Raw genomic sequence first — 22,928 nt, 5'->3', positions numbered from 1 at the left:
CCTTTCCTCTTAGAGGACTTTCACATCTGATCTCTGTAACTCTCTAACCCCAGCAGTAAAGATGCCTCACTCCCGGTGCCTGTGCCCATGCTCTGCTTCGCCTCCTGCTAGGCGGGTCAGCTCTCTCCACGCAGGCATCTGGCTCCCCCCACCCCCTGCCCCGTTCTTGCTGCTCAAGGACTTTGCTTCTCGATTATCCTCTTTTTCCTGCAGCGTTAACTTCTCCCTCTACTGAACCGTCCCCACCAGTATACAAACATTCTGTAATGTCTCCCATTCCGCTTTATCTCATTCCCTTTTTTTAGTCACACCTTTATTGAGATATCTCACATACCGTAAAGTTCACCCATTTCAAGTGTACAAGTGAGTTGGTTTTAGTCTAGTCACATGGTTATGCAATTTTAGACCACAAACAATTTTAGAACATTTCATCATCCCAGAAGGGAACTCCATACCCATTCGCAGTCATTCTCCATCCCTTCCAACCCCCAGCCCTAGGCAATCACTAATCTACTTTACGTATTTGCCTATTCCGGACATATTATATAAATGGAATCACATCATATGTACTCTTTTGTGTTGGACTTCTTTCACCTAGTACCATGTTTTCAAGGTTCATCCATGTAGCATGTATCAGTGCTTCCTTTTTTTTTAAAAATTGATTATTTATTTATTTATTTATTGGCCGCATTGGGTCATTGTTGCTGCATTCGGGCTTTCTCTAATTGTGGTGCACCGACTTCTCACGACAGTGGCTTCTCTTGTTGTGGAGCACAGGCTCTAGGTGAGTGGGGGCTTCAGTAGTTGTGGCTTGAGGACTCTAAGAGCACAGGATTAGTAGTTGTGGCACATGGGCTTAGTTGCTCCGTGGCATGTGGGATCTTCCCTGACCAGGGCTCGAACCCACGTCCCTTGCATTGGCAGGTGGATTCTTAAGCACTGAGCCACCAGGGAAGTCCCAGTGCTTCGTTTTTATGGTTGAATACGATTCCATTGCGTGGCTATTTGACGTTTTGTTTACTCATCAGTTGATGGAACTTTGAGTTCTTTCCGCTTTATTATTCAGATATGAATAATGCTCCTGTAATAATCATTTGTGTACTTGCTTTTATGTGGATGTGTATTTTAATTTTTCTTGGGTATAGACCTAGGATTAGAATTGCTGAGTCATATCGTAACTCTGTGTTTAACCTTTGACTGCCAGACTGTTTTCCAGAGTGACTGCACCATTTCCCATTCTCACCAAAAATGTATGAGAGTTACAATTTCTCCATATCTTCACTAACACTTGTTATTATCTGTCTTTTTGATTATAGCCATCCTAGTGGGTGGGATGTGGTATCTGATTGTGGTTTTGACATGTAAATGGTGTTGAGCACCTTTTCACCTGCGTGTTGGCCATTTCTCATCCAGTCAGGTGTCCACCGCCTGCATACCTCTGGATCAGCCATTGTGAAGGTCACTGCTGACAGCCGTCTCTTATCTATATCGGACCTTCCCTCGATAATTTCTTCTGGTCTTGTAGTTTTAAAAATGAACTGTGCTCTGATGGCTCTCAGATGTATCCCTCCAACGCTGACCTCACCCATGAGCTTCAGACATCTGTATTGTGCTGCCTATTGCCATTTCTGCATGGACGTTTAAAGGTCACCTCAAGTTTAACCTGTTGTAAACAGAACTCTCGGGGTTTTTTTCTCACCCAAACCCATTTCTTTCCTGACTTTTCCGTATGAATGAGTGGCACCCCCACCTCCAGGTTGGTCAGGCCAGAAGCCCCTGTGCCCCTGATTCAGTCTTCCTGTCCCACCCACCACCCTCCATCTAACCCATCAGTTAAATCCCTCAGAATACATCCAGCTACTTCTCATTACCTCCACTGCCTGGGATATTGAAGTAGCTTCTCTCTTGTCGCCTGCTAGTCTTACACAAGAGCCAGTGTAGTCCCTTAGCACAAAATGTTTTAACCTTAAAAAAAAATCAGATTTTATAATGAAATGCATCACACATTCAGAATAGTATATATCATATAAATTCCTGAAAGAATAAAAATTTTTCTCAGTGGAGAAATCTGCCATCCTGATTGTTGTTCAGTATCTCTTGTTGCTCATTGTAGCTTCACCTTCCACCTATGTAAACTGCACTAAACTATCTAATTTCATTTAAAAAAACCATATGGCATCAGGCAAAAAAAAAATTAAAATTTATTTATTTATTTATTTATTTTGGCTGCACTGGGTCCCACTCGCAGCATGTGGGATCTTTAGTTGCAGCATGTGGGCTTCCTAGTTGTGGCATGCATACGAGATCTAGTTCCCCGACCAAGAATTGGACCTGGGCACCCCCTACATTGGGAGCACAGAGTCTTAACTGCTGGACCACCAGGGAAGTCCCCAAGAATAAAAATCTTAAATACTCTGTTCCTACTACCTGGATTAAGGCGTAATATATTCCCAGTACGTCTGAAGACCCTATAGGCCCTTCTTCTTGTCTCATCTACCTTCTTTCCCTCCAGGGGAATTTCCTGGATTTTACAGTGTTTCCTTGATTTTATCTTTTGCTTTATCATCTATGTATAGAGGCCTTAAATGAACTCACACTGTAAGTATTCATCCCTGCCTTATTCTTTTTGCTCAGCATAATAGTTTTGGGGTCATATTCATCCCTGTTTATGTCTGAAACTGGCATTCATTCCTTTTTACACTATAAGACAAATGGACCACAGTCTATCCATCCTATTCTGATGGACATTTGGATTGTTTGCAGGTTTCAGCTATTACCCAGTGCTGCCTTGAGCATTCTTGTATGTCTCTTGGTACATGTGTTCATGTGTATCTGGTCATAGAAATGCTAGAGTTTACTACATACCCACCAGGATGCCTAAAATTAAAAAGATAGCAGATATCCAGGACATGGAACAAATGGCACTTTTCTGCGTTATTGGTGGAAACTTAAAATGCTACAGCCACTTTGGAAAACTATTTAATAATTTCTGGTAAAGGTAAACATACCAGTATATGTACTCTATGACCCTGTAATTCCACTCCCAGGTATTTATCCCAGAGAAATGAGAGTATGTGTCCACAAAACGACTTGTATAGAAAGATCAGGGCAGTTTTACTCATAACAACCAAAAACTGGAAATGACTCAACTGTCCAAACATGGATAGGAATAAACTACAACATGGACGAATCTCTGAAACATTGGGCTGAGCAAAAGAAGCCAGCCAGGCAGGAGTGTTTATGTGAAGTTCAAGAACAAGTAAACCTAATCTGTGGTGATAGGACTCAGCAAAATGGTAGTGCAGTGAATGATGACGGGGAAGGAGCACTTCCTGGGATGGGGGTGTGGAAGTGCTCTGTATTTTATATTGGGTTCTTACACACATGCACACGTTGAAAGACTTCTGCATCCTATTATATGTGAATTAAACCTCAGTGAAAAAAAATAAATTGTTCCAAGTAGGGGCAAGATTTTGGGGGAAAATGAAACAGTGTTTTCAACCAGTTGTCAGGGTTCAACTTAAGCTTTAAATCTGCTTAATAGGACAAGCAGGCAGAACTCACCAGCTTTGTAATTCATTGATTCTAAATATTCAGCCTTTGGGCGAGAAACCATTCATTCCCACCCAAACTGGAGGAGGACTACAATTTCTTAGTATGTCGTCTTACATGGGACATCACAAAACAAATTAGCCCAGGACAAATGGGGGAACTTTCTAGTCTCTCACTGTGTTCCCACCCCGTATTTTCTGTGAGAAAGATGTTTCTTAATTTTTTTTTAAAGAAATACTGTTGAGATATACTCATGTCCGTATTTCGTAGGTAATGCCAAATTAGCCTCCCAAGCATTGTACCAATTTATTTGCCCACCAGTGGTGAGTGTGCGCGTGTTCTTGATACTCTGCATCCTCTCTAAACACTTGGTACTGTTAGTTTTAAAAATTTCACTTCAAGGGTCCATTTTAAAATATAAATCAGGTCATGACACATCCCTCCCCCAAACCCTCCCATTGGATTCATAATAAATCCCAATCTCTTCAAAGGCCTTTGTGTCTGGGCCCCTCGTACCTTCCTCTCCGACACCCTCCCCAGCTTCTCTGGCCTTCTTGCCATGTTTTTAACGGGTCAGGCTGTTTCCTCCCTGTGTCCTCCGTTCCCTCGCACGGCACCCTGTAACTTCTCTGTCATGGCACTTTGTAATCCCTGGGGCCTTTGTATTTGCCACTAGACCAGAAGCTCCATGAGGACAGGTTGGGTGTGCACTGTCCCACACTAGCCCCCAGCCTTGCGCCAGCCCGCTAAGTATCTGTTGAATGAATAAATAAGCCAGCATCAGCCCGGTGGCCCTGGAAGACTGGCCTGCTTCCCTCTGTGGGCACCAGAGGTGGAGGCTGATGCCCAAGTGTGTGCCCTTCCCCCGACTGTTTTATTAATACGCTGGGGTTTGCATGGGCTTAACATGAATGCTCAGAACAGCTGTGAAAGGGAAACATCGGAATTAAGCCGTGGCCACCGGAGGGCGCGGGGAGTACCCCAGGGCAGATGAGGTGCATAAAAGGTCTTACCCAGGTGACTTCTGGGATTTGGGGTGCATGCCTGGGGCCTCTGATGGTTCCTGCTCCGTTAGCAGCAGTCCTACCTTGTGCCTGCAGCTGCCTTCAGCACATGTTCCCAGCCCAGCCTTGGGATTTCCAGAGCAAGGGCCTTTGCCAGTGATCCTGTTTCTCTGCTTTTCCCAAACGCAGTGACGAAACTAGGGCTTTTCCTCTCCCTGACCAGGCAGTCGGTTACTTCAGATTTCCCCTTTGTTGAGTTAAGATTCCAAGGAGTTACTGTCTTCCCCAGTGTGGGAGATGTTTCCTTCAGAGCCTCCTGTGCCGGCTTCTGCCAGAGTCTGCCTTCGGGGGTCACAGTGGGTTGGCCACCAGAAACCAGGTCTCCCCAGCCAGGCCCCTCGCACCATCCCTTGCTCAGCCAGGAAGGTCACCACCTCCTGGCTGCATGCCTCATGGCGGGCTCTCCTCAGGTCACAGGATGCCGGAGCAGGACCCTGCAAAACGGAGCTCTTTTCCTGAGATGTTGGGAATGGATATGAGCAAAGGGAGGCCTGGACGAGACAGTGACCTGGCTTCTGTTTACAGACAGCATCACCAGTGGCTCTGCCTGGAGTCTGGCCTGCCAAAGGGCGCAGTAGGACCTTTGGAAGGAGCACATTGGACCAGTGTCACTGGGCCTGTGGGTTAGAGCTGGGAGCCCTAGTGAGGCCTGTGGCCGAAGCTTCACTTTTCGACCCTTGAAAGCCAGCTTCTGTGTCTCCTTGTCTCTTACCCCTGAGCCACTGGGTAGTTGAAGGGACTCGGGCTTCTTTCTGCACCCTGGCCAGTTACAGGCTTTGGAACCGGCTGGACCTGGACTCGAATCTCAGCTCCACTCAGGAGGCTGTGACCCTAGGCGTGTTCCTTCACGTCTGTGAGCATTGTTTCCCCACCCAGAATAATGTCTGCTTATTGGAACGTGCTAGTTCCATTCCCTGATGGCTTTGTGGTTTGGCTCGGCCCCAGAAATTTGAGCTGCCGTGAATGGAGGGGGTGGCAGAGGTTCCTGAACATAGAGCCTGAGCGGCCTTCTGTGCAGCTGCTGGCAGCAGCCAGATGACCTGGAGGGGCTGGCTGGAGCTGGAGCTTTCCGAGAGCGGCTGTGAGGCCCAGGGGCCAGGTCAGATCCAGGGCTGGCCGGATTTGGAGAGGAGCTGATGGGGACAGGCAGGCCGCTAGGATTAAATGTTCCTTGTGGCGTGGAGCCAGGGCCCAGGGGCTCCGCTCAGCCTTGTCCCTGGCTCTTGCCCTGGCTCCCTAGCACGTGGGGTGGATTCAGGCTCCTTTCCTTAGGGTGGATCCCCAAACCACCCTGCTGCCTCTTCTGCCTGCTCTTGCTGAATGGTGGTGGCGCTGAGCCCGACACCCCAGCGTCCTGACGCGGTCAGGTTCTCTCCCTGACAGCAGAGCTGGAAGGGTTGTTAATGATTCGCCCAGCTAACCCAGGAATGCCTCATCTGTAGCCCACACTGGAGAGAGAAGAGGGCAAATACCAGGGCCCAGGCCAACCACCCGCCTCACTTGGGGTGCTTCTCTACCTCTTCTCAGGTAGAGAGCACCCAGGTGAGGGGACCCTATCTGCAGTCTCCTACGATGTTTTCTCTGGGCCATCTTCTCTTAAGTTTCACCTGAAATTAACCTCATATAACTGGAATAGAACGTCCTGAACCTGGCTTTTCCAGTGACTCGCCCTGTGGCTCTACAGAAATCACTTTCTGTCCTTGTTTACCTTCTGGCTAATAAGGGAGGGTGGTGGGCTAATCTGGTCCTTCGAGCCCTGAGTTAAGGAGAACAGAGCAGTGCTGTCTGCAGTTAGAGGGAAGAGCCCTTTCTTTTGTCCACCCTTCCGTGAAGTGGGCGTCTCCTCCGCTGTCAGCTCTGTCCCCTCTGGGACTTGGGGGCGGGGCTGGGGGAGCGCATGTGTGCATGTGCGGTCTGTCTACACATTATTTTTCCTCTCTGCAGTTTCAGAGTCATGCTGCGGCAGCCTGGCGCCTGACGAGTGAGGGGAAACTGCCAGGGGATTACTGCTAGCTCGAGGCAGGACAGAGGCCTCAGGGGAGCAGGGATGGGCAGAGCAGCCTCCACGCCTGGGCCGGCAGCAGCAAGACGGAGGCCCGGGCCCTGGTCTAGAGCTCGGCACCTGCTATCTCCGCGCACACTCGCTCGGCTGACCCTGCTGGCGTGCGAAGCAGCACTCTGCTGCTGTTCCTGAGAAGCGGCTGTTCGCAGGCCCCAAAGGACCTCGCAGCAGGGGCCGGAGCACAGCCACCCCTACACAACTGTGACCGCTGGGAGAAGGGGCCGGCACCTCAGATGGGAAGTAGAAGGGCGGAACCTAACGCCGGGAGGATCTTGGTCTCTGAAGAGTTTTCTGGCACCCACAGAGCTTCCTGGGTTTCTTCTCTCCGGATCAGGGCTTGGTTCCCTTTCCTCCCCTGGCAGAGGGGTTGGGCCCTGAGGGCCAACTGAGGGGGGGGAAGACGTTTACATGAAATTCAGGCTGCTTGAAGCCCGTGTGCTCTCTGCTGTGATTGGGGTTCAAGGGCTTCCCTGCTGCAGGGGACGAGGGGCCGCCGCCTCGGCGTCTGCTCATGAACCACAGGGACCCCGAATGCTCCAGACTGGATCGTTTCAAGCCGCCAAAGAGGGGGACCCCCAGAGCTGGCAGCCAGCAACCCCAAGGGACTAGAGGGCTGAGATGGACTGACCTCCCCCTCACCAGGGCTCCGGGAGAAGCAGAGCCTCTCTGGCCCAGCTAGTGACGGAGAGACCCAATGAAGCCATAAGCAGGGCCGGGCGGCTCAGGGACAGGGGAGCCACTGCTGCCAACGTGCTTTCTCCTGACGCTGAGGGAGGGCGTGGCGTGGGACCCCTGCCACTGTCCCCTCCTCAGCACGTGCCCATATGCCCTTTGCACGTGGTGCCGGAACAAGCAGGCTGCACTGTGGCTGGCCCGTCAGTGGGCTGGGAAAGGAGTGGCCACGGTGACACCCGCCTGACTGCCGGGCTGAGGGCCCAGCTCCCCAGGGCACCGAACCATGAAGTGCTCCCTGCGGGTGTGGTTCCTCTCCGTGGCCTTTCTGCTGGTGTTCATCATGTCTCTGCTCTTCACCTACTCCCACCACAGCATGGCCACCCTGCCCTACCTGGACTCGGGCGCCCTGGACGGGACCCACCGGGTGAAGCTGGTGCCCGGCTACGCCGGCCTACAGCGCCTCAGCAAGGAGGGGCTCGCCGGCAAGAGCTGTGCCTGTCGCCGCTGCATGGGCGACGCCGGCGCCTCTGGGTGGTTTGATAGCCACTTCAACAGCAACATTTCCCCCGTCTGGACCCGAGAGAACATGGACCTGCCCCCGGATGTCCAGAGGTGGTGGATGGTGAGAAAGCCGTGGCCCCTCCTGCCTCCCCTTTGCTGCCTCCTCTCAAGGGATCTGTCCCCCCTGTTTGGGAGTCACCCTTGGAGCCGCCTCTTGGATTTGGGCTGTCTGTCTTCTGGCCCCCAGAACCTTGACAAAGTGTGAGGTTCATTGGACCAGAGCCAGCTACTGTGATCACAGGTTGTGAAGGGTAGAGCAAGCTTTGGCCTGGAAGGAAAGAGAATTAATATTTTCTAGTGCCTTTAGAGGCCAAGCATAGACCAGAGATGCCTGCTGGGCCAGGGAGGTAAAATAGACAGGAGAAGCAGGTCCCCAGGGAGAAGATGGCGAACATGAGGACCATGGCAACAGGAAGAAGGCCTGCCCTTCATAAAGGAGGTAGCCACGCAGCTCCAGTGATTGTTGCTGTGCAGGCAGTATCCTAATTTATAAATGTTTGCTCAAAATAATTTTAAACACCATGCCACTCACTTGGTTCTTTCCAGTTGCTGGAAAAAACTTTCTTCTGGGTTGAGATTAGGAAAGCATTGTCACCTCCTCTAGGGGCTAAGAGAGGTGAAGGGGAGGGGATGAGGGGAGAGGTGTGCCCAAGCCTCCCTGCTCTTCTGGATCCCATCCCCTTTCTGCTGCTTTAACTCCCTTCACTGCGTCCCCGTCCTCTCTGGAGCATCGTTCCGCAGGCTCTGCCGTGGCCACCTGGTCACCACACGTGTCAGAGGTGGAGCAGCGTCACTTCTTGACCCAGGGGCCCGCAGGCTGCCGGCGTTCCCTGCTGGGGGGCTTGAGAGGCAGCTCTTGGTCCCTGGTTTCCCCAGCTGGCAAATGGGGAGGGTGATGACTCTCCCTTTTTCTAGCATTTGGGGCAACTGTGAGGATGAGTTCATGCAGTCTGGCTTATCAGAGCAACTCACAGATCCTGCTTCCTGGCCCGGACTGTCAGAGCCCCTAAGGATGGGGAGTTCTACAGAGCCAGAGTCACCGCATGACAGGGCCTGACAGTCCTTCCTGTGATGGCCTGGAGCTCTCAAAGGGTCCTGCGTGTTGCTCATAGTCACACCCCAGGGCCTGCCCAAGGTCGTAGGTCTCAGTGATGGCCATGAAGGGCCAGAACAGGCCTCTGGGCAGGGATGGACCAAGAGGCAGGCCAGGCCTCCTGCCCACAGGCATGGAACTTAGGGCTGTTTAAACCCCAGAAGCCACTTCTCTGCTGCTCCCCACAGTCACCGCCTTTTGCTGTTGAACTTAGAAAGTCTTGTCTCAGGGCTAAGCTTCCTTTCCACACTGAGTTCATGTTCTTGTGCTCAGGGGCCCTTCCTGTGCTCAGAGAAGAGGCAGAAAAGCAGGCCCATCCATCCCCTCCACACATCCCGTCCCCTGAGCAGCTCCTGCTTAGCTGCAGACCTGCAGTGTTACAGCTTGGACCACAGAGCATTTTAAAGCCCTTGCAGATGGTGGCCCAGGGGCTGAGTCCAGCTCACCCAGTGTTTTTAAACTGTTTGCATTAGTTACCATCATTTAGGTATCAGGATATTTCTCATGAAATACAACCGTTGGCTGAAGTCACCCCTTTTTGATGGGAGCTTCTGTTGGCTGTAGGCCCCACCTGCCTCTTCACTCCTGCATGTTCCCTGCCTGGCACTGTAGGTGTTTAAGTGCTGCCTTGGCCTCATTTCATGGTCTTTTGCATCGCTGGTGGTGGGAGGTGCAGGGGGTGGGTTTCATTCCAGCTGTTATGACTTTGAAAGAATATCTGTGCCTCTTCGCCTTTTCCCCAAGGCTCAGGGCTCTAGGTATCCTGGGGATCTTGCCTGGAGCTCCAGGCTGAGTCCCAGGGTCGCCCCCTGCAGGCTGATTGTGAATAAGCCCCTGAAGTTTCCCAGGGGCTTTCTACATTAACTGCACCTCTTATGAGACTCAGAGCTGCCCGGAGAGGACAGCAGAGCCAAGGGCCTCTGCTTCGAGGCACAGGCCTGCAGACCCCTGGAGAATGTGTTGAATAGCTCCTTGACCCCTGAGCCTGACCAGTACTGCAGAGCTGCTCCTGATAGCAGGGTACTGGTCTGGTCTCGGTAGGGAGACTGCGCTGTTGTTGAACAAGGGGAGGGTGCTCACTGTTCAGGGAGGATTCCTGCTCCCCTGGTAGAACCTGGGTAGGAGGCCTGTGCTACTTGGACACTGGAGGGCGAGGGCAGAAAGGGGGAGCAGGCGGAAGTCCCCTCCTGATCATACCCCCTCCCCTGTCTCCCTGCCCACACCTCGTTCTTCTCCCCTCCCCTCTACAGATGTTGCAGCCCCAGTTCAAGTCACACAACACCAACGAGGTGCTGGAGAAGCTGTTCCAGATAGTACCAGGCGAGAACCCCTACCGTTTCCGGGACCCCCACCAGTGCCGGCGCTGTGCTGTGGTGGGGAACTCGGGCAACTTGCGGGGCTCTGGCTACGGGCCGGATGTGGACGGGCACAACTTCATCATGAGGTGAGTCCCAGGGAGCTCAAGGCTGGGCCCAGGATAAGCCCCCAGGAGGGGGCACTGGTCTCCTTGGCCTTGTCCTGCAGTGTAGGAATTGCCAGCTGCTGGGGCTGCTGTGGGACCCTGACACCCAGAACCTCCCTTTACAGGCTTGAGTCTCTCACTTTTGTTTTTTGAGGTGGACAGGGAGACAGAATTCGCATTCTAAACTTTGCTTGCGGCCCTCACTTAGCTTCCAGCTCTGAATGTCTCTGAAAAGAGCTGAAACTACACTCCTGGCTGATGTCTTGTGAAAACTCCCACCAGAGGCCCTTTCACCTGCCTGTCCCCTTAGCAGTTGGGCCAGGAGCATGGCCCTCAAACTAGCTTCTTGCTTAATAGCCACAGGTGCTTCCTCTGGCAGACTCACAGAAGAGGGGTGTCCTGGACAGAAAAAGGAGCTGTTGGTGCCCACTCTGGGCTCCCATCCCTTACCTTAACTTCATAGTGTTTAGATTGTGCAGGGGCTCATTCATTCGCCAGACATCTGCGCCCAGCCTTGAGGAAAAGAGAAGGGTTGGGAGGGTACACACTCCAGGCAGACAGCTCGAGGGTGAGCAGGGCCAAGAGGTTAACTTGTGACCTGGACACGGGCTGCTTCATTCTGCTCCTGAGCCTCTGTGTTTTCTGACTTCCTACCTAGACTTGGGGCAGGAAATGCCGCAGTGGGGATCCTTCCATCCCACTCCTTGGTGGAGGAAGAGCCCTAAGAATAAAGATATCGAAAATGCCCCGTTTTCACTAAGCATCTCTTAGGATGAGCATTGCAGAAAGGCCAGGTTTCCTGGGAGGCAGAAGGACAGGCTTTGTCTTAGAAACTGTTGCTGTCTCCATAGCAACACCAAGGCAGCAATATGTCTCTGAGGCTTTCAACATTCCTTGCAAAACCTTTCTCATGTTGAGAATGGTGGGGGTGGGGGGAGAGAGGGGGATGCTAGGCCAAATCCAGGCACTCAGAGCCACCTGAGATTTGCTCCATCTTCCAACTGCTGGAACCCAGAAGGCAAGGGAGGCAAGCTGGGAGCTGGAAAGGGGCTTCTCTCTCCCAGAGACAGTGGCTGACATTAGAGAATGTGGCAGCCATCACTTCAGTGCAGTCCTGGGACACTTGGGAAGCCCAGGGAAATGCTCTCAGGCGCCTGTAGCTTCTGCCTGCTGTGCCTCACCACCACCTACAGAGCTTTCACTGTGCACCTCAGTGATGGTTGGGAAGCTCCAAGGGAGGAGCACAGCAGACAGAAAAACTTGGCTGCTGTGATACCTGGGCAGTACCTGGTCAGGCAGAAAGTGATTCACAGATGTTCCCTCATAGGAACCAGGCTAGGAGATGGGGTGTTTTGGAGTGGACCCCAGAATTTCTTAGTGGAAGGAGTGACCCAGATGGTAATTGGCCTTTAGCTGATCTGTAGAAGCAGCCAGGTGGCAATGGAGGGTGACTCTGCTTATGGGTGTATCTTGGTTTGGAACCAGTGGGGAGGCGTCTCTTCCTGGAAGCAGCAGCAGCGAAAGGTCCCACTGGAAGGGCTGAGATGAGTTACAGTGAGATGATGGCTCTACCTACCCCCAACCCCACCACGCCCTCCCCTAGCTGCCTCCTTCCTGAACTCTGTCTTCTGAGCCCCGTTGACAACTCCAAATGGAGTTGAGCTGGTCCTGCCTCAGCTGGCCAGCAGATAGATCCACAACAGCTCCTGGCAGATTGTAGGCTCACCATAAACATATGAAAGAACGAAAAGGGGACTTGCCTGGTGGTTAAGAATCCACCTGCTAATGCAGGGAACACAGGTTTGATCCCTGGTCTGGGATTGGTCTGGGAAGATCCCACATGCCATGGAGTAACTAAGCCCGTGTACCACAACTACTGAGCCTGAGAGTCACAACTACTGAGTCCACGTGCTGCAACTACTGAAGCCCGGGCACCTGGAGCCTGTGCTCTGCAACAAGAGAAGCCACAGCAATGAGCAGCCTACGCACTGCAATGAAGTGTAGCCCCTGCTCGCCACAACTAGAGAAAGCCCGCTTGCAGCAACGAAGACCCAAGGCAGCCAAAAATAAATAAATAGTTAAAAAAAAAAAAAAAAAAGAATGAAAGAGAGTGACTAGGTGACCTAACTCTGAACCCTAAGCATGCAAATATGTCCATCCTGCCTGGGCCTCTGCCTCCAGGTGCTTTGATGTCAGGGGACAGATAGAATTCTAGAATGCTTTTCCCAGGAGTCACAGAAATCCAGCTCATCCTCTCCATCCTGCTCTGGTCCCTTTCCAGGGCTCGGCTTCTCCAGAATGAATTAGAGCCCCAAAGCAAAATTCTGTCTCCAGAAGCACGCCATGTTCCTTCCCTTTTCTTGGAGGCTCTGAAACATCTTTTTGGATCTCTTATTCCATTCATCCCCAGACTTTTGAAAGTGGCTCCCTGCCCAGCAAGCAGGAGGCACGGGGGGAGGTGGAGGCTCTAAGGAGGGCTGACACAAGGGTGGGAGGCAGTGATCTTGGGTGACAGGACTTTGTGAAAGCTCTGGCTGCCAAGTCAGTGGAGAAGGCAGATAGGGGGTGTCTTCAGAGGCTGACCTGGGACAGCTGCGGCCTTTGATCTGCAGGACCAGCCTGGCCTCTCCATCTTGAATGAGATGAGGTTTGTTTCTTTGGTCCTCACAAGAGTGAACCTTGACTCCAGTTCCTTTCCAGCCCAGACCCCAGCCAACTTGAGTGTCACCAATCCAAGTCTTCCACCTCCTGCTACCTACTTCCGTACTCCAGGCAGCTGAGGAACACCATCCCCGTTAGGCTTCCTCTCCAGCTGTTCTGTTGCTGCTTTGTTCCTCACGGACCCCAGGGCTGTCATGGCAGAGGCAGATCCAGACTGTGGCTGTGGTGACAATAGGACCAAGGCTGTATGTGGAGCTGTAGCAGTCCCAGCAAACTGTTCTTTTTTTTTTTTATTTTAAGAATTTTTAAAAGATTTTTATTTGTTTGTTTATTTTGCCTGTGCCAGATCTTAGTTGTGGCACACAGGATCTTTGTTGTGGCATCTGGGATCTTTTGGTTATGGCATGTGAACTCTTAGTTGTGGTATACAAGTGGGATATAATTCCCTGACCAGGGATTGAACCCAGGCCCCTGCATTGTGAGCGTGGAGTCTTACCCACTGGACCACCAGGAAAGTCCTGTAAACTGTTCTTAATGAATGGGGAAAATACTTCTCAGCTCCTCTAGGAGACAGTATCTCTGAACCCTAAAGACCAAGATATCAGAGGGGTACCCAGATGGGAGGCAGAGGGTCAGTTAATTTAAAGAAATAGATTTGGGAGAAGAGAGGCAGGGTCTTAATCCTTGTTCTGGGGCCAGAGCACAGTTGGTCCTACAGGAAAGATAGTAGGCTTCTGCTTGAAGCAGACTGGAACTGAAGTGGCGAAGAATAAGGACTCACTCTCTAGTTCCAAATCAGGCCGCTCTTGGTTTCCTGCCCAAAATACCCTCCAGTCCCTCAAGGGAAGGGAAGCAGAGCGGCGGGAGGTACAGCCCAGTGGCCGGTGGAGGCTGGGGTGCGCACTAAATACACTCTCACCACGTCGTGTCAGCAGCAGGAGACGGTTAGGAGGGAGGCAGCAGGGGGTCCCCTGTGACACAGGGCCCAGCTAGGGGGTGCTGGCCACTTTGAGGACAGGGAATGTTCGAATGGGCATAAAAAGCTGGGAGAGCACGTGGAGACTTTGCTCCCTCTCTCCCAGATCCCTGTGTCCCCAGTGGAATGGAAGCCCAGGTTACGGTCACCGGCCTGAGTGGTATGATTCTGCAGTGTGATCCACACAAGACAGGAATGTTCTCACAATCGGTCACAACAGAAACACAATGGGTTTGTGTTTAAAGTTGGATCACTTGTTTTTAAGATCCTCACCATAAAAAGGGAGCTTTGACTATAGTGATCCTATGTTTTGCGCTACTTGAGAGGAATTAGAAGCCTTCTTGGTGTGTCACACCCTGGGGGAGGGGGTGTGGGGAGAGATTGTTCTGGGGTTCCAGGTTCTTCTAAGACAGCGGAGGAGAGACATAGTCCCACGCTGCACATCTGCCTGGGATAGCCCAGGGTGGGCACTGTCAGAACGTGGGCACCCCCCTTGGCCTTGGAGTGGAAAGGCAGACAAGAACTTAAAGTGCAGGGATAGGGTGGCTGGGGCTGGTGGAATTGAGCCATCTACCCCGGGCCAAGGGGATGCTTCAGCTTCTTTTCTGGCTTGCATGTCTTCTAGGAGAAAAGACAGAACAGCCAAGAGAGCTGCAAGCTGTGAAAGGCTGTCTTTTCTTTAAAAAAAAAAAATTATAAAAGTAATATGTGCTTATTATTGGAAAAAACCAGAAATGTATGCACTAAAAAGTGAATTATCCCATTCTCCCATTGTTAAAATTTTAATACTCTTCCAGATTTTTCTCTATTTATATACAAAAGTTAGTTTTTTTCTTCCTTCCTTTCTCCCTCCCTCCCTCCCTCCCCCCTCCCCCTTCTCTCCTTCTACCTTTTTTCTTTTTTTTTTTTTTTTTTACAAAAAATGGAATCACACTATCTAATTTTCAGTTTTCCTTTTTGGCGTTGTAATTTCCTCTGACTGTACAGGTATTCAAAAGGTATGTGTTAAAAGGAAAGAAGTGAGATTCTTCACACCACTTGCTTTTTTCACTGAATAGCTCTTGGACATATTTCTTACCAGCACATGTAAATCTACTTTGTTCATTCTGATGACTGCGTGCTGTTCTGTTATATAAATGTCCCAAAATGTATTGACTGGTTCTCGATTATTTGATTAGTTCTCCTTTTCACTATTGTAAATCATACTGCAATGAATATCCTCTGCACACTTATGCAACCATTTTTATAGGATAGATTTCTAGAAATGGAATCATTGGCTAAGTGCACACTTATTTACGTTTGATAGCCAGTACCAAACTGTCCTCTAAAACTCTTGTACCAGTTTCCACGGCAGTGTCTTCTCACGTCACCCTCTTGTCCCTGCAGGATGAATCAGGCGCCAACCGTGGGCTTTGAGCAGGATGTCGGCAGCCGAACCACCCACCATTTCATGTACCCTGAGAGTGCCAAGAACCTGCCTGCCAACGTCAGCTTCGTGCTGGTGCCCTTCAAAGCCCTGGACCTGCTGTGGATCGCCAGTGCCCTGTCCACGGGGCAGATCCGATTGTGAGCCGTTCGGCTGGCTGGAAGTGGGATACGGGTGACAGGCCCACCTTGGGAGGAGTTGTCCAGGGACTACATCTTAGAATTCCTTTAACTGAATATTTTGGCCAAGAGGGGCTGGTGAGGAGAGAAGCAGTAGTAGGGAGGCCCAAATTGGTGGTTAGCTGAGGCCACAGCTTGTTTTGGGTCACCCCCTGCATGGTGGCAGCCAGCCTACTGGTGGTAGAAAGGTGGAGAAGGACACCTTTCCAAGAGGTGGCTCCTGACTGTGGGAGCTCTGCCTTCTGAGAACTTTCTTTGGAGGCAGTTGCTCAGTCACAGCTGGGAACCTCAGGAAATTTAGTTTACCAAGTATTTTTTAACAGCTTTATTGAGATATAATTCACATACCATGTAATTCACACATTTAAAAGGTACAGTTTAGTGGCTTTTAGTATATTCACAGAGTTGTATAACCATTGCCACAGTTAATTTTAGAACATATGCATGTTCTAAAGATGAAGGTAATCTAAAGATACCCCTTTACCCCTTAGCCATCACCCCCACTCCCTCCACTCCCACCCCTCCCAGCCCTAGGCAACCATTACTCTACTCTCTGTCTCACCATGGGGGGTGTGTGTGTGTGTGTGTGTAAAAATGTATACATGTAATGTAGAATATACCATTTTAACCACACAGTTCATTAGCATTAAGTACACTCACATTGCTGTGCAAACCTCACCATAATCCATTTCCAGAACTTTTTCATTGTCTCAAATGAAAACTCTGTACCCATTAAAGAGTAACTCCTCATTCACCCTCCCTCCAGCCCCTGATAATCACTATTCTTTCTGTCTCTATGATTTGACTATTCTAGGTACTTCATACGAGTGGAATCATATAGTCTTTGTCCTTTTGTGTCTGGCTTATTTCAGTAGCATAATGTTTTCAGGGTTCATCCATGTTGTAGCCTGTGTCAGGATTTCATCCCTTTTAAAGGCTGCATAAGTATTCTAGTGTGTGGATATACCAGATTTGTTTATCCATCTGTCAATGGACAACTGGATTGTTTCCACCTTTTGCCTGTTGTCACCACATATTTTTTAAACATAGAAGTATGTTACTGTTGTCTAACTTTATCTTATGTTTGGGAGTCATAGGGCTAAAATAAGTGCTGTAAAGTTTAAGTCTCACGGATACTCCTAAGTGGGAGTATAGGTTACAGGCACCATGGCTGGCTGATAGGGAAGGAGGGAGTTGTGCCAAATGTGAGGAGAGTAGCAAGAGGGCTCTTGTGGGCAGAGGTAAGAGCACAAGCACGGTGGGTGTGAGGTGATCACAGCAGAGCGTCATGGGAAGAAAAGTTGGGGCTGGGTTATGGAAGGCCCCAATGCTCTTCTAAAACATCCGTATTTATCTTGAAGGACATAGGGAGCCACTGAAGGTTTCTGAGCGAGGAACTGCAGTGATGTGCTATGGGAGAGCAGTCTGGAAGCAGGGGAGCCTGTCGTGAGGCTGTCATCACTCAGGCCTCAGTGGGAGGAAAGGCATCCCTGGGTCCGCGGAGCCATCTCAGTGTTATTTTTCTTTATGCTTGCAGCACTTATGCCCCAGTGAAGTCCTTCCTTCGAGTGGACAAAGAAAAGGTAAGCTTCCTCCTTGCCTTCCTCATCCCCATCCCAGTGGAAATAGTGCAGACCTGACTCGTGCTGTGTCTGGTCCTGTGGTTCAGGTATCCCCCAATACCCTTCCAGAACCTTCAGAGTCCCCATCTGCTGGTATGACATCCCCCTGCCCCTTCCCCTGCAGAGGACTCTGGTGAACAGGTCCACTGGCAGGCATGTAGGCACTGGCGGAAGCTGCTCAGAGCCTGGCCTGAGTCTCCAGGTCCCCAAAGCCCTCATGTGCTCGTTACGTTTTCATCTCCCAGGTCCAGATCTACAACCCAGCCTTCTTCAAATACATCCACGACAGGTGGACAGAGCATCACGGGCGGTACCCTTCCACTGGGATGCTGGTACTCTTCTTTGCCCTGCATGTGTGTGATGAGGTGGGTAGCCCAGTCTGGGGATAAAATAGTGGGACCCATGGAACAGAGGGAAGTCAGCCTTTGTTGGGGCTTAACAGTGCCTCAAGAGGAATATGTCTTTGTAGGAAGAAACCAGGTGGCTTTCATTCCTCCTGTTTCTAGCCTGCGAGGTCTAGGAGGGTGAGTCAAAAATTATCCTCACTCTGGCTGTAGAATTTATAGAAGTCTTAATATAAGCAGAGTGCGGATAATTTTTTACTCACTGTGGTAAATCTGCATTTCCCAAACTAACTACTTTCATGACTTTACCAAATCTGAAATCAGTTCACTTAAACGTTAAATGTATTTTAAAAGGAAATTGAATACTACTACCATAATTGATACTACTTGCCATAAAGAAAGAATCACTATAAACATAAATAGAATGGAAACAATGTAGTTAAGTTTCAGCAGGATGGTGGCTCCCACAGCTGTGGGCCCCAAGCCTACTCTGGGTTAAAAATGGAGGTTAGTCATTAAAGGAGCCCATCTCTCTAGCAGGCAGAGCTACTGTGCCATACATGGCAGTGCTCACGCCCAGCACACTTTTGCCAGTCAACTATTCAGTGTATGGTATTGGGTACTTGACCAGCTTTCAATAATACTCCATTAAAAAAAAAATTTAGCAAGGGTTGGAGACCTGTCACAGACCAGCCCCGAAATGAGGCGTTCTTGATGTAATCAGAGGGTGGCTGGAAGGAGAACCGAAACGAAGCAGTAGTCTCCCTCTCGGACAGTGTCCTTAGCGTCAGGGCTGGGGATTGATGAGCTGCCGGCCTCCAGCTGTGGTCGGATCGCCGCGGCCCCTTTCTCCTCCCCCACCACGACCCAGTGCTCTCCCGCGCCTTCTGCTCTCTGGTCCCCGACGTGGGGTGACCCGCGCCGCCCTCCCCCGCAGGTGAACGTGTATGGGTTCGGGGCCGACAGCCGGGGCAACTGGCACCACTACTGGGAGAACAACCGGTACGCGGGCGAGTTCCGGAAGACGGGCGTGCATGACGCCGACTTCGAGGCCCACATCATCGACATGCTGGCCAAGGCCAGCAAGATCGAGGTCTACCGAGGAAACTGAGCCGGCCCAGCCATGACTTTTCCGACCCCGTCGCCAGACGCCGGCGCGCGCTGCAGCCGGGACTCAGGGTCACGTTGGGGACGGCAGTCTAAGCGCGGGCGCAACGCCCTCTTGGGCGTCAGCAGGCAATCTGGAGCGACGCCGCCGCGATCTGGACCAATCATGCTGCAGTGCAGCGAGCGCCGGCTATCCTCCGCCAATCACGAGACTGGGGGCTGGCCCAGGGCCTAGCACCAATCAGCGCTGCCGTTGGGCGAAGCATCTTTCTCCCAGCCAATCATGCGACTCAAGGAGAACTTCCGGCGCTGGGGCCCGTCTCCTCCAATCAATGGCCTTCGGAGGCTGGCCGGCGTCCGATTAATTCCCCACTCCCCTATGCTTTTGGGTAGGATTTTATTTCACGCTTTTTAAGGAGTAGAAGTTCGTTCCGGCCTCGAGAAGTCCTTTCCTCGGGCTCGGCAGGTGGCGTCTCAGTCGCTTGCCGGCCTGACCCCCGCCGGTGGCGCCGAGAAGGAAATGGTGGGGAAGGCGCGGGACAGCGGCGGCTCGGCCTCCCTTTCCTGGCGGTCCCTCGTGGCCTCGGGGCGGGCGAAGGGGCGTTCGTGGAGCCTTTCGTGAGGTCGAGGGGCGATCAGGTGGTTTCCGGGGAGCGGGTTTTTCCCTAGGGGAGAAGTTAGAGCCCTCCCAGACAGCTCCGGACCTCCGAGAAAACTAGGCCCCACATTTCCTTTATCGGTCAGGCGTAGATGGGTGAGTGTAAACCCACCAAAGAAATGCGGTGAGAATCCAGAGGGCGCGTGGGTCCCCTCCTCCTGCCTCGTCCCCTCCCGTCTTTGGCCACCCTATGGAATGGCCTTTCTGACCATGGCATTTAGGATGCCACCAGAAGTCTTAACACAGGTGTAAGGAATAGGGCAGGAGACAAGGAAGCCCCCGCACGTCAGATGTAAGGTGCTTCTCACTCAAGTGTACCCTCGGCCCCTGTTGTTCGCCCACAACCTTTTTAGTGTCTCTTCCTAGGCCATGGGCCTCCTCACCAGCCTACTTGTTGCTCTGGAAAAAAAAAAAAAATCAAAACTTGCCCTGTGATTGGGGCACTGCTGCTCCCCCGCCCTTCCCCCTTTGGCTGGCTCTAGGGAGAGGGAGCAACACGTGGGAAAGAAGGCTGGAGATGAGGAGACCAGTTGCCTCGTCCTTCACCCTTCACCCCCCAAAAGGGTAGGAAACATCTTGCTGGGGAGTGGAATTTGTTTTGGGCTCATGATTTAGCTAAACCTGAAGTTACCAGGGGTGGCTGACCAACAAAAATTCTTTTCAGATACTAAGCTGGCCATGCAAATAGCTGGGGAGGAGTAGACTTGCCCCCTGCATGGCTCCTCCCCTGCTCACACATCCCCTCCCCCCCGCCCCGTGCTCACCTCCCGCCTTTTCCCTCTAACCCACTTTCCATTTCCAGCTCTAGAGGGGCTGCGAAGCTAACAACCAGAGGTTACAGCTGGAAGCTACTTGCATGACTGAACCCAGCTTAAGTCCCTAGAGGAAGCTGCCGAAGGTATTCTCACCCTTCATGGTTGGGGAAGTATAGGAGGGGGAGAGGACTTCTGTGAAGCTTCCAAACGACCAAAAGGATCCCCCTTCCCAACAGTGACAAACACAAAAACCACCCTTTTTTCTTAGTGAATTGATACCACCCAGCAGCCTTCTGGTTGTTGGTGTAGTTCCTGCAGCTGGCTGGGGGAACAGTGGCCAGCAGGGGAGTATATTAGAGAGTTAGGGCGGGGCAGTGGCCACCCCCAAAAATTAATATATTGAGAACATAGCTTGAGTCTTCCCTTCCCGGTTCCAAAAGTAGGAGGAGTAAAGAATGGGGGTGGACTGGGGGGCCTTTGGTGGAATGCCTCTCTCACTTCCTCCCCCACCCCACCCTGTCATTTTAGAGAGTCGAGGCACCAGTATATTCTTGCCAGTCTCATCTCAGTGCTTCTTGAAGAGGCTTTTTCGAGTGTTTAAAAGATGAGAAAACAATGCAATTATGCCAAACAGTATTGAGCAGAATAATTTATTTCTTTTTTTGTTCCTTTTTCTTCTTTGGGTTTTGTTTTGTTTAAAACATTAATAAATCCCCATTCTGGAAGAGAGCGCTCCCAGCATCCAGCCCAGATCTTCTTTTCTACAATAGTTATTTAAGCAAATGTTTTTTATTTTGTTCCCTTTCTCTTTCTGAATTAAAAAGAACAAAGAAACTATATAGTCATTTGTTGGTTCTGAAATATGTTTGATGGTGGACTGAAGGTGGATCTGTCAGTGGGGAGCTGTGGCCAAGTAATGGGTAAGACTGTTGCGGGGGAGGGATGTGAAGAGGGGAGGGCATGACTCCCAGACACCTTTCCCTTGTACATGAGGCCTCCCAACCACCAGCTGTGCCCTCTGGGAGGGTGACCTTCACCACTGTCTTTCAGGGCCCCCAGGTGGATCAGCAGGGCAGACACTGTCCACTGCAAGGGGCCAGCACAACCTGCAGACCCAGCAGGCACGAGGATGAGGCTTTTCCTGCACTCCATTTCCAGGTTCTGTGGAACTTGCCATGATGCCATAGGTGTGGGTTGGCAGGGAATTGGCATAAGGGTAGGAGCTGGTGCCACAGGCATCTGAGGTAACTGTGCTATTTCCTTGGGCTGTTTGGACCCACTGGAGCCTGCTTCCATCATGCAACAGAATGCCACTAAACATACAGTTTTATAGTCTGGTGGATCACATAGGTCTGACAGTGAATCTCTTAGAGTCTATAGTCACGTGGTGTCCTGCAACCCAGTTTCTGCCAATGCCGAAGAGTGAGCCCAGAGCCCAGAGTTGGTTTTCAAATGGAGAATACTTTTTGGTGAAGGAGGGCATAGGTCTTTTTCTAAAACTCTAAGAGTCTGGGTTGTAATTCTCTTATTTGGAGTTGCCAGAGACTCCATACAACATCTCTCTCTGTCACAGACACGCTCCAATAGCATTTGGTTGGCTGAGTCATAATGTCCAGCGTCCACATGACGTGTACCTAGCCTGGGCTGCCGAGAATTGTTTCTTATCTGGGCCCCTACTGTCATTTTCCATGATTCAGAATGGGACGAGGGAGAAATCACCCACCCTTCCATAACTTACGTTGGATGGCAGCACCAATCTCTGCAGATCCTTCTGGAATGTTGTATTGCGTTTGATTTCCCATGTTGGAGGTAGTTCCAGGGGTTTCTATTGGGCCCATCCCATCATAATCACCCTCCCTTCGTGGGTCTGGTTGCCAATATAGTGATTTTGCCAGGTAGTAAGTAGCTCTTTCCTTTTGAAACTAAGGAAATTACCTTAAAATGGATCTGTGGTCTCACTGGACTCACCATTAAATGGACTTGGACTGGAGCTCTATCTCTCATTAGTCATAAGCTTTGACTCGTAAGGTGGCCTGCATTGGCATTTGGGTCTCAGAGCCAGTGTCTGATAACTCCTGAAGATCTGGGTATTTCCCTTTCCCCCGTGCTCTGTCAGTCCAGGAAATAGGTTCCTCTGGACAAGCTTGTGGGAAGAGTCACACTACCTACCTGCTACATCAGAGAGTTGTTCCTCAAAGGACCGTGGGATCTCCTTGATAAAGGCTCCAAGTTTGTGACCTGATTAGGCCTGGGAACTGGGTAAGAAGCTGAAAATTCCTGTCACTGTGACTCGGGTATCTTCTCAGCACTCCTAGCATTTTCCTTCCCGCACACATTAAGCAGTACCTTAGTAGGCTGCTTAGCATCTGTTTCATTTCTGGGGACCTTAATGGTCAATTAACTATTGTCTCAAATCGTTATAGGTTAAAACTCCAATTGCCAAACTGAATTGTTGTAAATGTGCCTCCCTATGTCAGGTAGGGAAGTGTGGCTTTCTTGGCTTTGCCAGGCTGGGATCCCATTATTCTCTGGTCCTCAGATAACAGCTGCCAGATTTCTTTAAAGATGGTGCCCCAATCACTAATACATTTTTTAAAAAATTTTATTGGAGTATAGTTGATTTACAATGTTAAAAGTGATATACAACAAAGTGATTCAGTTATACATACATATTTTTTCATGTTCTTTTCCATTATAATTTATCACAGGATATTGAATATAGTTCCCCATA

The 22,928-nt window shown here is 50.7% G+C and overlaps 1 protein-coding gene across 5 annotated transcripts in view; it reads left to right on the top strand.

The window, feature by feature from the left end:
- Positions 1 to 19,220, top strand: part of ST3GAL2 (ST3 beta-galactoside alpha-2,3-sialyltransferase 2) — a 44,790-nt gene extending 25,570 nt beyond the window's left edge. For 3 of the 5 annotated variants that reach the window (XM_057712921.1, XM_057712924.1, XM_057712923.1), the window contains 6 exons: positions 6,561 to 7,975; positions 10,258 to 10,451; positions 15,493 to 15,672; positions 17,249 to 17,294; positions 17,579 to 17,698; positions 18,615 to 19,220. In XM_057712921.1, the coding sequence (XP_057568904.1) occupies positions 7,637 to 7,975; positions 10,258 to 10,451; positions 15,493 to 15,672; positions 17,249 to 17,294; positions 17,579 to 17,698; positions 18,615 to 18,788 (1,053 nt within the window). In that variant the 5' untranslated portion in view covers positions 6,561 to 7,636 and the 3' untranslated portion in view covers positions 18,789 to 19,220. Of the gene's footprint in view, positions 1 to 5,682; positions 5,716 to 6,560; positions 7,976 to 10,257; positions 10,452 to 15,492; positions 15,673 to 17,248; positions 17,295 to 17,578; positions 17,699 to 18,614 lie in introns of those variants that run through there. The other 2 variants (XM_057712926.1, XM_057712922.1) reach the window with 2 other exon arrangements.
- The last annotated feature ends 3,708 nt before the right edge of the window (positions 19,221 to 22,928 follow it).

The sequence above is a fragment of the Hippopotamus amphibius genome, chromosome 16 (genome assembly GCF_030028045.1).
Source record: "Hippopotamus amphibius kiboko isolate mHipAmp2 chromosome 16, mHipAmp2.hap2, whole genome shotgun sequence".
Taxonomy (NCBI): Eukaryota; Metazoa; Chordata; class Mammalia; order Artiodactyla; family Hippopotamidae; genus Hippopotamus; species Hippopotamus amphibius.
This window is presented reverse-complemented; position numbering and strand designations above follow the sequence as displayed.